The 13,671-nt window shown below is 43.1% G+C and overlaps 1 protein-coding gene across 6 annotated transcripts in view; it reads right to left on the bottom strand.

The window, feature by feature from the left end:
* MIPOL1 (mirror-image polydactyly 1) overlaps positions 1–13,671 on the bottom strand; it is a 286,508-nt gene that overhangs the window by 63,479 nt on the left and 209,358 nt on the right. For all 6 annotated transcript variants that reach the window (XM_077323149.1, XM_077323147.1, XM_077323144.1 and 3 more), the window contains one exon: positions 4,995–5,089. In XM_077323149.1, the coding sequence (XP_077179264.1) occupies positions 4,995–5,089 (95 nt within the window). The remainder of the gene's footprint in view (positions 1–4,994; positions 5,090–13,671) is intronic.

Genomic DNA, 13,671 nt, shown 5'->3' with positions numbered 1-13,671 from the left:
CTTGTAATAGGACTGGTGAATCCAAAGATGTCTAGTGACGATATCTAAAATATCAGTAGGGAATTATGCAATTTAAAGTCATACCGTGGGGAATTAGGGAGTTAAAAACTATGTATCAAACTGCATAGACATTTCTACTTTCTGACTTCAGCTGTTTTCCTTCAGAAAAATAATTTGTGAAAAAGGATATGAAGCAATACGCACCTTGATGTTTTATGTTACTTCTGCTATCACCTGAAATTCATCAAGCTGCCTGTACATGCTAAATATTCTAGAAATAATATAAAGTCATGATATTTTCATTCTAGGTAAGTTTTCTGCCCTGCCATCACTGGAGCATTCCGCACAACTTAAATGTAGCTGAATTGTAACACTTTGTAAATGCTACACATAGGCCTATTATGCACGATCGCTGAAACGGCGGCATGGAGAATGCAGTGGAGGAAGAAGCGAAGCAAACCGCTTACGCACGGGATGGAACGCAATGGCGGCAAAACCCAGAGTATCCAATTATGCGCACGGCTACTCTGGAGCCACTTGTGGTTGCGCCCTGGTCCTGGGAAGCTCCACTTTATTCTGCATCTCGCGAACGCGGCTTTTTCAGTGGCATACATTGACTCTGTGCCCAGTTGCCACCTGCGGCATGCATAATTGGTGATTTTAGCTGCCGCCATTCCATCACGAATGCGGACCTTCCACTCTGTGCATAATGGGCCAAACTGCAGCACTCCAGCAACACTCTCGCAAAATTCACTTTTTACAGCGCTTCGGGGGGATTCCCCCTAAAAAAAGCGCTTGACTCCTGAGAACAATCTGTAACACATCAGCAAAAGACCTGTGCATTCTCAAAACAGCATTAGAAAGAAGGTCCCTCCTCCGCTCCTGCCCCCAAGCTTCCGGGAGACGGGAATGACTTTCCCCCCCTTCAAACCATATAAAGCAACGAATAAGTGAGCACGCTTTTCGTTCGACAGAAGGTTTTAAACTTTAAACTTTCAAAGTGAGCATCATAACGTCACAGAGTCCCTTCCTCAGCATGTGCCCGAATGTTGCCCTGTCTGCACTAACATGCATTGTATGTTATTATTTTTTTTCTTGGAGACATGTGTCAATGATTACATGCATGTCCACCAGCAGGCTGTATTAATTAGCGTGGATGGAGGAACTGTGAAAGCTCCTTCAGTGGGCTTTTTTCCATCTCCAATGAATACCTCCCCTCTGGTTTAGCCTTGTATAAAAAGCCATTTTGGGGAGGAAATTACAACGAAATACAGTTCCATGTGAAGCAAAGAAGCAATGAATTAACACATATTCATTGCCATGTGTGTTTTTGGATTTTTTAAAATAAAATTTAAAGGGAAAGGGGCATTTCGGAGTCACGAGGGCGATCCGTTAGATTGGCTCTTCATTTTGATTGACGGGCTGAGGCAGGCAGAAGTGCCACAAATTTAGAGCACCTTGTTTGCAATTCCTGCAAGACTGGAAACATGTGCATTACCAAAAAAGCGCTATGGAGCCATGAATATTGCACTACAATTTGCACTGTGCGAAATGTCAAAATTCCACTACAAATTGTCGTGGTTTGGGCTGCTGCGGACATCCAGCAACATTGGCAGATGTGCAGGATGGACCTGAGTGTTACTTGAGCGGTACTGATGATAGGAAATATGAAGGAAGGTCCAAGCATGCAGGCTTGGCAAGCCATAAGTGCCCTGACCTTGTGAAAAAAGTACAGCAGGACAAATCCACAATGTGGTGAGCAAGCCTTGTCTTTTTCCAAGCGCTCTCCATTACTCCACTTCATTGGCAGTCTTCAAGCAAAGGTTGGATACACACTTTTCTTGGATGCTTTAGGATGCTTAGGGCTGATCCTGCGTTGAGCAGGGGGTTGGACTAGATGGCCTGTATGGCCCCTTCCAACTCTATGATTTTATGATTCTATGATTCTCAAAACTCTGATCAAGGGCTTCCTTTGCATTTTAATAGAAATACAGTAAACCATACAAAAGATTCAGCCATATAGCCCGTTGATGGTCCATAATACCCTTTTTAACATTTATAACGTTCATAACCTGACATCCCTCAGGAAAGTCATTTCCTGGCTATCACCACTCTCTGATAGTGGCCAAGACATGAATTCATGTTAGGGCTCTGAGAATCGGACGTGTTCTTTTTACTTCTAAAGGGGAACCAAATGGATAGTAATTTCTGTTGAACATGAATTTGAACATCAGGCATACATTCATGGACCAATTACAGCCATACATCTATGACAGCTAATAAGTTCTTATCAGAAAGAAATAGCAAAGCAGCACTTCCATAAGTGGACACAAAGAATACCAGGCTTTGCTCTCATGAGTTTTGTCTTTACTGTATCTTAACTGCAAAAGAATAACATGGAAGAGACAGCTAAGTTGTTTATGAAACCTAAGGGCATAAAGCTGGACACAGTCCATGAATAATGAAGCCTCTTGTGGCCTGTGCTTTATTTTCTAAACATAATTTCAGTTTAACATTCTAGGATCCCCATCCGGCATGCTTCCCGGTTCCAGGATATTTGCATTTGGGAGTTATTATCTCATTATTATAGTCCATGGCATAGCCAAAACCTGCCCCTCATCCCAGGCAGAATACAATAAGGAAAGGAATTTAAATGTGCACTAAGTTGAACACTTATAATAGTTCATGATACGGAAAGTTTTTGAAATCAGATTCTTTTAAATTGAAACTCTCAGCTACTATCACAGAAGATGAAAGGGTCACAGAACACAGTAATATTACCAAGGGCAGAAGATACCAGGTAAGCCCAACTATCACGTAATGAAAGTACAAAGACAGTCAAAGACGACTAAATCCCAAGCATATTGTATCAAGAGATCGACACTAGATTATTCTGCATTATTAAGGATTAATTAAGAACAGCGGCATGGATCTTATGACGCTGTTCCCCTTTGCGCTTCTCTCTGGCCACTGCAGAGGCTTTAATCTGCTATGACACCTGCTTCATCTGCCACAGGCTTGTGTGCACAAGATGAATATTTTTCAAGGAGCCCTTATGAACATGGAGGTCCTACAGGCCGTGGAAGCAAGTCCCATAGTGGAGTAAAGCCCCGGCAGTGGCCAAAGAAAAGTGCTTGGAGATCAATGTCATAGGATTCAAGTGAATATGAACAGTGCAGCATCTGGATTTGTTTAAAAAAATGACTTTATGCTACTGCATGCTGCTGTTTACAGTGCCATCCTAAGCAGAGCTCAAGTCAATGGTCTTAAGAGAGTCTTACTCTGCTCACGATGGCCCTGGTAGCAATATCCTCTCGATGCCTGTTGGATTTAATGGTACCTTTTGTGTTTTCATTACACAACGGAATGGATTATCCTAATACTTGTACAACCTTTGCACATTATCCAGGTTTTTATGATTTGCATTAATCATCACCCAGGGAGCACAGCGGTTAGGAAATTAGAATAGCTAAATTGGCAAGACTGTAACTTATAACTGTTATGCAAAGTTTTGTTTCAGGAATGATTTTCAGGTATTGAAGCAGGATGAATGGCAACTTCTCCTGAGTCACAGGACAAAGACAGAACTTGCCGGTCTTCATTCTCAGCCAACATTTTCTTGGCTCATGGGACTAAACTGGATTCCTTTTTATTTCTTCCCCCTCCTCGCCTTTCCCTTTCGTATTAAATAGGTGTGTATTATTTTAGGAGCCTTTTTCTAATAGGAAAAATCAAATTTATATGAATGGCCACTACATAAAGGTTTGCTCAGGGAACTTCCTGTGGTTATTCTCAGGGAAATATCCTCAGACTTATGGGTGGTGACAGTTGCAAAGTGTATGCTCATGTATTTTTCAGCCCCTGGCTGAAAATAGCACAGAAGGGACAAATCCTTTTGTTGTCATCACTTCTTTGTATTTTAAAGGGTCTAGTAAAAACAATGCCTGGGACATGCACGTCACACCTGACACAGCCTCCAAGATACATGCGGCTTCCCTAATATGGCAAAAGTAGCCCCACAACCATTTCAGGCTGGGAGAACTGCAGAAATGAAGCCCCTTCTCCCTGCAGGCTGTGGTCCCAATCTAAAATGGCACTGTGCATGCAGGAACTGAGGGGAACTCATCAGTCACAACTGGACCCAAAATGTGTAGAACATGATGTATAAATCAGCCTTTAAATAATCTTCAAAACAGTATAATATGGGGGAGAATAATAACAAAACAACAAGCAATAAAAGCAGAATTAACAAAACTAAGCAAAGACCTGAGTAAACAAATATGTCTTAACTTAGTGTTGAAATCTTAACAATGTTAGTGTTGAACTAACAGCTAAGGGACTTCCTAGTGCCACAACAGAGATGGCATTTTCTTTAGTGGACATCCATATTGTCTCAGATGGCAGGGGTATCATATGATGGTAAGAATACTACAGAGGAACATCCACACTGCATCCTCCCTTGAGGCCCTTGCCTTTTCCTTGGGGATACCAGACTCCAGGTGGGACCTAATTATAGTTCACCTCCATACTATAGAGATTAGTTCCCCTGGAGAAAATGGATGCTTCAGAAGGTGGACTCTGACAACCAGACTTTTTCTACATATACCCTATCGATCAAAACAAAGGCATTCTGCTAGCTGAACAATGAAGTTTCAAAACCCTGGCATTTTGCTAGTTGCACAGTCAATTTAGGCAGAGCCACAGAAGCCCATGGATTAAACGCTGGACAAGATTAGTCCTGGACAAGTCACCTCATCCAAACCGCAGAAATATCAGCAGTAATAATGATGCAGATTTCACTTTGTTTTTTGTTATAGATGGAAGAAACTTTGAATGCATATACTAGAAAGGGAAAAAATGTGTCTGATACACTAGAATCTAGAAATATCGTTATCTTTTTTTGCATGCAGTTGTTATCTTTAGGAAGCATAGGTGAAATACTGAAGTAGTTCTTCTACTGGGTAACATGTTTACAGTAATACAGCTGATTTTACCTGTAATAAACACGAAGGGTCTGGATCTCTTCTTCTAGCTTTTGGTATCGACAAACAGCAGCCTCTCTTTCTTGTTGCATTGCCAGCAATTTTTCCTATAAACAGATCAGTGGTTAAAGTTTCTCTTCATCCATTTATAAGAACAACAGAAAATGTACATTTCTCTATTAATACTTTTATTTATCTGAAGCATTATTAATTCACCACTGGTGCTTTAACAGTAATAAGGAAGGATCTCTTCCTTATACTATTGGCTCCTGAGTGAGTTTTGAGGGTACCTTTTCTTGGTTCAGGCCAAACCCTCTCTTCCCAGAATGACTGATTATCTGACCAACCCGGAGTGCCCAAAGTCAATACAGCATCATGACCAGTAGTTCCTCAATTCCCAGGCTAGTTACTTGATAGCTCATCACTCATTCAGCACAAAGTTCATGAGACCTCTACTAAGTCTGATGTGGGAACATGTTGAGAAAGAGGTAGCAGAGATATCATAGGAGCCTCTAAGTCAGGTTTTCACAACTTTTTTTACCATTGAGAACCCCCTAAAACATTCTTCAGGCTTCGAGAAATCCTAAAAATGGCATAATAGTGCAGAATATGGTTTGGAAGCATAGTTGTATACACATCTACCTGGGGCCCCCTCCATTCCTACTCCCTCCAAGCCCACCATTGGCCATTTTGGGAGTGGGGTGGCACCCAATAAATGTTTAACAATTTTTGAAAAAAATATTTGAAAAAATTAACTCCTACCGATTCAGGAAACCTTTCCAGGGCAATCAAGAAACCCCAGGGTTTCATGGAACCCTGGTTGAGAAAGCCTGCTCAAAGTGCTGCCACTTCTATCGGTACAGAAAGGGTGCCATGGCACTGACAGAATACTTACGACCCACTAACAAATTTCTGTGTCCGCTGTATTGACAGATGGCAGCAAGAATTTTTATTTATTTGTCAGGATATGTCAGAATAGAGTCCAGTGTCCTTTTCTTTGGCCAAGCCTGGAGAACAGCCTCAATCTAGAGTTGGGAAGGGGTTCCTTTTACCCCACACCTCCCCTTTTTCTCCCCACAATGGCCGGGGAGTGGTCTGGTCTTGCTTCACAGCCTCTGGTGGGGCCATATGCCTCAGCGGTGCCTGAGTGGGGTCCTTTTCCTCTAGCACCTCATTTGGAGCAGGTGAGTGCAGGGGTGAGGCTGCCATCCCTGGACAGCTATTATGGGAATGCCAGACTAAATGGTCCTTCAGTCTGATGCAGCAGAATAGCTGCAGTCTTATCAGCATGCTCAGAAACAGAGCAACATCTGAAGAATATTGCAAATTGAGGTTGAGAGGAGACATGATGGCTCTCTTTAAGTATTTGAAAGTTTGTCACTTGGACATCGACCCCATGGAAGATGTTATGCTGAGCTGCTGCCTGGTTTTTGGTCTGGGGCTAGCTGCCCTGATTTTTTCCCACCACCACACAGGAGCTCTTGGTCCACTTCAGCCCCTTGTCTTGCCTTGGATTTGTGATCATGCACGAAGCAGCCAATGGACCAGAGGTCAGGACTTCCCTCTGATCTTTTTGCTTTTATGGCTTGTCAGTCATTTTCATGTGGCATCAACTCCCAATCACCTTCCAGCCCCATCTTTTCCCATCCGAGCATTCCCTTCCCCCTGCCAGTCTGAAAACTTAAAAAACAAACAAACAAACAAAAAAACAGTATTGCCGGAGATGTGGAGAGTTGCTTACAGCCTGGTCATGGACTAATAAATAAATAATTTCCTCCCCCTCCTCCACTGTCTGTCTCACTCCAGCTGTTGATAGATTCTGGTGGGTCACTACATTGGTCCAAGTTTTGTTCCCAGGATTAGCTTTCATGTGTGCACACTTCCTCCAATCCCCCCTCCTCCCATGACAGCATATTAGGCTGAGAGCAACCAGCCCAAGGTCCATGAGGACAGATGGACTGTGTGGTGCTGCTGCTTTGGAGAGAGGCCCAGCCCCCACTCCATGTGATCCATCAACCAGCAATACATTTCCACCTAAGGGGGACCCTATCCTGCCTCCCAGGGTGGCAGTGGGTGGCTTTACTACCCAAGTTAGTCTTTCCTCCCATGGTGACTCCAACTGGCCAGAGGGGGCTAGGGAGCAGGGTCAGTTCAGGTTGGATTGTGGCTTCTCCATGAGGAAGAGTGCACTGGGGGGGGGCAGCCCCCTTAAGGCAGGGCAGAGTGGGACGATGGGGGTTGAAAGGGTTGTCTGGCAACAAGACTTCCCTGGGACTTCATGCGGGAAGCATTTTCCCCATGTTTTTAAAGGGAGTCTTTCTAAAAACAGAAAAAAATATTCCTGAGGTAAAGCCTTGGGAAGAAGAAGAGTTGGTTCTTATATGCCCTTTTTCTCTACCCGAAGGAGGCTCAAAGCAGCTTACAATCTCCTTCCCTTCCTTTCCCCACAACTCTGTGAGGTAGGTGAGACTGAGAGAGCTCTGATATCACTGCTCGGTCAGAATGTTTCCCCATTTTTTAGAAGGTGTTATTGCGTAATAACACAAAAACACCTTCTAATATGAAAAAAAGATGCTTCTGGCAGCTCCGCAGCGATGCAGAGCCTCAGGAAGCATCATTCCCCATGTTTTTAGAAAAAGTCCTAAAAACTTGGAAAAAACGCTTCCCAAGGATATGCAATGTTGCAGAGCTACTGGAAGCATTAAAAAAAACCTTTTTAGAAGGTGTTTGCATTATTACACAATAAGACCTTCTACAATTTTAAAAAAATGAATCATAGAACCATAGATTTGGAAGAGGCCATACAGGCCATCTAGTCCAATCTCCTGCTCAACGCAGGATCAGCCCTAAGCATCCTAAAGCATCCAAGAAAAGTGTGTATCCAACCTTTGCTTGAAGACTGCCAGTGATGGTTCTAGGCAATGGTTCTAGGCAAGGGCAGAGAGAAGCCAGGCCAGGCTCTGTTGGCAGCAACAGAAGCAGGAAAGGAGTAGGAGGCCTGAGCGGGTAGGCTGCCAGCTTTCCCAGCTAGCGAGTGTGGCAGCGAACAGGAGCCAGAGGAAGTGACACATGGCAGTGGTGAGGTGGTTGCATGGGCAGAGAAAAGGACAGCCCAAGTTTTTGCTTCCACATGGCCGAGCGCTGACTTACACCTCAGTGTCTCCCATAGCAAAAAAGTGAACATAAATTTCTCTGTGTTCCCTTGCTGCGGGGCAACTGATGCCCTGGGTCAGGCTAGGCTATGGATGGCCATAGACCAGGCTCAATTCTGTTTGGAAGCAGGAATTAGACCTACAAGCAAATGAGCATTGTTCCCAGCCAAATCCCTTGATTGGAAGCTGTCTTGGAGGAGGGCAGGGAGCAGTTCCTGTTAGCAGCAGATGATAGGACCCTCAGTAATGGCTTTAAACTACGTGTAGAAAAGTAGCGGCTAGATATCTGGATTTTTTTTTCAGTGAGAGTAGTTCAGCAGTAGAATCAGCTGTCTAAGGAAGTGGGGAGCTCTTCCTCACTGGCATTCTTTAAGCAGAGACTGGACAGATACTTCTCATTGATGCTTTAAGCTGATCCTGCATTGAACAGGGGATTGGACTAGATGTCCTGGATGAGTCCTTCCAATTCTATGATTCTAACCATCTGGACAAAGAGTTGTAGTCCCAAGATTAAGCTGACACGACTGCCTGAAGCAAGCCACTCCTATCCAATGGATGTATCAATTGGTGGAACGAAAGTTGGAGGTGGTCAGATAACTTCAGTTTACCATGTTAATAAAAATGCTATGTGTGACAGAATGTGCATGATATGCAGTGTACATAATTGAGCAGAATATAAAGAGTGCCCTGCAGGGGGCACTGGAGGAGACATTTACCTGGCATGGTTATATAGGAACTTCCTGATGATTTTCAATTTTTTCCTGGATAGGAGGCCACTGAGAAAGTCCAGGGTTCCACTGCAGAGGCAGGCAACCTTTTTTGCATGCCTAGACAACCCCCCAGGATCATCAGCAACTTGATGACTAAAAAAAGCCAGCCCCAACTTTTTATTCATTTAGAATTTGATATGCAACTTTCCTCCTGGAACACAGGACCTGAAACAGCTTACAAACTCTGGAATCATATCCAGTCAAAAAAAGATATATCATGCATCAAGACATCCATGGATGTCACCATTATTACAAGGTGCCAGTTGGTACCTGGACCCTTTTTGACATGGCTAACACCTCAAAATCTTGTTTCAACAATTGCAAATAAATAACAAAATGTCCAGAGCAGCAACTGATCTTGGAAGAAAATACGATACCACCAAGGTACACCTACTAACAAAAACAATTTTTTTGACATTTTGCAGGCCAAGGCAAAGTAAGCAGTCCTTTTAGACTTATATAAAGCATCAACCTGGTCCTACATCCCAAAAGTTCTCTAGACTTTTCCCTTGCATCTAGTTTCACAATCTACGGAGGTTTTGGCATACGGACAAATCTTGACTCATGTTCTCTGATACAGACAACAGGCTCAGTAGCTCCTTCTCCAAACTGCTTTCATTTTGGGTCACAGTATAGGAGACCTGAACATTTTTCAGTCTGCAGGCACCTCTGGAATTCTAGCATGGGATCATGGGCACAGTGGAGGTGGAGTGAAGGACAAAATGGGTTTCACAGGAGGCAGAGCCAACCACAAAACAACAGAATTCATGCATAACTCTAATAGTTTGACTTCCACATTTCAGGCAGAAGCCCTGTTTAACAGAATGCCTTTTAAGATGAACATATTGCTATAAAATATTTTCTTGCTTGCACACAGCTTAAATCCAGCAATGCAACAAAGATGTGTTTGCTGTGGTGGTAGCCACTGCTGAAGCAATGTGTTGTTTTTTATTTTTGAATCTGCACAGATCTCCAGTGGTCAAGCAAAAGTCCCGCCTGGCTCCGGCCACTCTCTAAAACCTCTTGCTGAGTGCCTAGAACGTTCCTTGGGAGTGCCATGGTGCCCACAGCCACAACGCTGGGAACCCCAGGCATATGTGGTGAGTGACTAAAGCTCTTTCTATATGCTGTCATGGTCCCAAACACCACAAGAACTGCACATGCAAAGAACAGAGGATCCCTTTGGTCTCGTGTCACTGTGAATTCCATCTCATAGCAATCAGCTCCAGAAGTAGATTGTTACTTCATATTAAACAGGTGCCTAAATTCCAGACTGAAATGTGTGTTGTTTTTCTCCTTCACTACTCTTTGACTCCCAATATACACATTATAGAAGAGATTAGCTACAATCCTTGCATCATTTTCCCCTTCTTTTGTGTTAAATTTACTTATTGTGACTCATATACCAAGAGCCATTCTTGTGACACAATGCCAAGCCAGAATGGGAGGGGGGGGAGGTAAGGGTGAGAAGAATCAGGACCCATGTCTCCTGACCTTTGTCCTAAAAGTATATCAGGTGTGATACCTCTCTAAGGAGTCTAGCTGCTAATCTCTCAGTGGGTGGGTGTGTCTGTAACAAACATTTCCTTCCAGTCTGCCATTTCAATTGCACTTCACAGTACACTGAAAATTGTCAAAGATGTTAATTATTGGCCTCTCAAACAACCCACTGTCTCGTTCCAGAAGACTTTCCACAATATTTAAAAAGGTTGTTTTACCAGAAGTATGGCATAATTACGGAAAATGCATTGGCTTTGATAATATTCTTAAATACTGTCAGTTTTATTTATAAAGTCCTTTTAAAAATCTTAGACAATAATATTTTTCAGAGGCCTGAAGAGATTTTAAAGCTTCACCAGTTTCCAAACATAAATGGCCCAAAACAGAGAGTTTTAAATGGCATATTCCAGGAAATAAGGTTTGCCTCTTTAAATTTAGAAGTCAAGTGAATGCTGCTGAGGTAGTCTGAAGCGAATTTTATTTATTTATTTATTTATTTATTTATTTATTTATTTATTTATTTATTTATTTATTTATTTATTTATTGGACTTATAACCCGCTGCTCCTGCAAGGCTCGCAGCAGGTTACATATAATAAAAACACATAAAACCCTTAATACAATAAAATCCTCATAAAATAACAAGCCTAGTCAAGCAACCCATCTGGTCCAAGTGGCAGCGAAAATATACAACTTGACCCAACCAAGGGGAAGCCACAGCTACAGTTTACAGCTTTGTTGCATATTAGCCCACCCATACTTCTTTTAGGATATTTCTATCTAGTCATGTGCTTTTTGTAATGTTTCTATATTCAGAAATGCACTGTCAGCAGAACTACTTATGCCATTACGTGGGAGCTGCATGTATAATTCCGTCTAGAACAATTTACCCATCTTCTGACTTAACATTGTTGTACATTTCTATATCATACCACACTACATAATATACACAGCTTCCTTGCTGTGACAACTCAGTTTTTCCCAGCAATTTATACATCATCCCTTCTTGGCAGTAGGTGGAAACAATATCAGCAATCTCTTTCAGTAACCCCCACTTCCCTGATAAGACTTCCCTGCCCTGGATGGAGTACAGCTCTCTACGGCTCACTCCGCCAGGAACCTAGGCGTGATTCTGGATACTTCCCTTACAATGGAAGCCCAGATCACAAAGGTAGCGCGGCTGGCATTTTACCATCTCCGCCAAGCCAAACTACTAGCGCCCTACCTGGCCCCGGAACACCTAGCCACAGTGATCCATGCGACGGTCACCTCTAGACTGGACTTCTGTAACTCGCTCTACGCAGGCCTGCCCTTAGCCTTGACCCGGAAACTACAGCTGGTCCAAAACGCAGCGGCCAGGATCCTCACAGCAACACCATGGAGGTCCCACATCCGGCCCATTCTCCACCAACTGCAGTGGTTGCCAGTTGAATTCCGGATCAGACTAAAGGTTCTGGTAATTACCTTCAAGGCCATTCACGGTCAGGGCCCAGTGTACCTGAGGGACCGCCTCCCTGCCTATGCCCCTAAAAGAGCTCTGCGCTCCACCGCCACCAACCGGCTAATGGTCCCTGGCCCTAAAGAAGTCCGCCTGGTCTCGACCAGGGCCAGAGCATTCTCTGTACTGGCCCCCACCTGGTGGAATGAGCTCCCGGAGGAGATCAGGGCCCTGACGGAGCTTAAACAGTTCCGCAGGGCCTGCAAAAAGGAGCTCCTCCGCCAGGCATTTGGTTGAGACCAGGCACAACCAACAGCGAATGAAGGGCCCCCGCTCCCCCCCTCCCCCCATCTCCCCCCTTCCTCCCAGAACTCCACCAGAGCGCTCTGGACCTGTTGTGGTATTGCACCGTTCCATCGTTATATTATTTTATTATACTGTTATACTGTTACATTATTCTGTTATATGGTTACAACCACTGTTATTATTTACTGTATGTTTTAACGAAGACTGTTTCATGTATCGTTGATTAGTTTTAATGTAAACCGCCCTGAGCCTTCGGGGAGGGCGGTATATAAATCTAAATAAATAAATAAATAAATAAATAAATAAATAAATAAGAGGAGGAAGGGTCACTCACTTCTAGTATGTAAAAAAGACATATGGGATTTCTTGATTGCATTAATTTGGAGAGGGGCACCATTCCTGTTGCAGATAGTATCTGACTTGTGTGGTTAAGCACTGTAAGTGTCACAGTAAGACATGTATTTATTATTGTTGACTACTTGCTGTAGCCCAGCAAGGAATTACAGATGCTAGGATTTAAGAGATGCCGATCCAAATTACGCCACTGGAATCAACTAGAGAGCCTGTAAGGGAGACATACTCTTATTTTATCTTCTCCAGCTGCATCACAGTAGAACAATGTGTTCAGTTTTCAAACAATGCATTTATAAAAGTCTACAGGCCACAATCTTGATGTGTATCCTGAAACAGTCCACTAGGACATCACAGAAACTACCGTTGTGTGTATCTCCCTTTTTAGCCTGCCATCCCTGAGTTTATCAAGATATTCAAGATCCAAATTCTGGGGAACTATGATTCATAGACCCTCCATTTCTCAAAAGGTCCTTAACTGCAGCTTCCATTCATATGCTGAACTTGAAGGAGCAAAGAAGAAGTGTCGATTGTGTCCCTTAGGAATACTTCCCTGCAGTTGTGCTGCATAGGGAAGAATATACCTGTAGAATTCATGTTACAAATAATCAGGAATTTTGCAAGTGATTACAAATGAGGTAACGCAAAAGAGTTTTAAGTGTGCCTGTCACTGACTTAAGGGTCTACAGTTTATTGGACAAAATACTATTGAAGGGCTAAGCAGCAATGTTAATTTACCTGGAACCCAGTGCGGGAAAGAATCTCAAGGATTATTCCATTCAAACCCCAGCATTAAGAGATAGGGATCACTAGACCTAAAGAATGCCTGACCAATGTTTATCTCTAGTCTTCCTTAAAAATTCCGCTGACAAGTTTCTATTACTTAATCTTTCAGTTAGAAACCTTCTAGAACACTTTAATCTAATCTATTTACAGCTCTACTGTCTCTCACCACACATTCATCAGAAACAATTGTTGTTCAGTAGCATTGTTCTTTAGCTGATGCTGCTTTGGTCTATTGTGTTTCTTTGACTGCTGCTGTGTTTCTCTTTCCCGGATTAGTCATACTGGAGATCTCAGTGTTATATTGCTATGTATCCAACTCTATTTGGCTTGTAATTCCATCAATCAGGGAAATGTTTCCTAGGTCACTTACACTGACCAGTAATGGTG

The sequence above is a fragment of the Paroedura picta genome, chromosome 2 (genome assembly GCF_049243985.1).
Source record: "Paroedura picta isolate Pp20150507F chromosome 2, Ppicta_v3.0, whole genome shotgun sequence".
In the NCBI taxonomy this organism is placed as follows: Eukaryota; Metazoa; Chordata; class Lepidosauria; order Squamata; family Gekkonidae; genus Paroedura; species Paroedura picta.
Note: the sequence above shows the minus strand (reverse complement) of the source record. Positions and strands in the feature narration are given on the sequence as shown.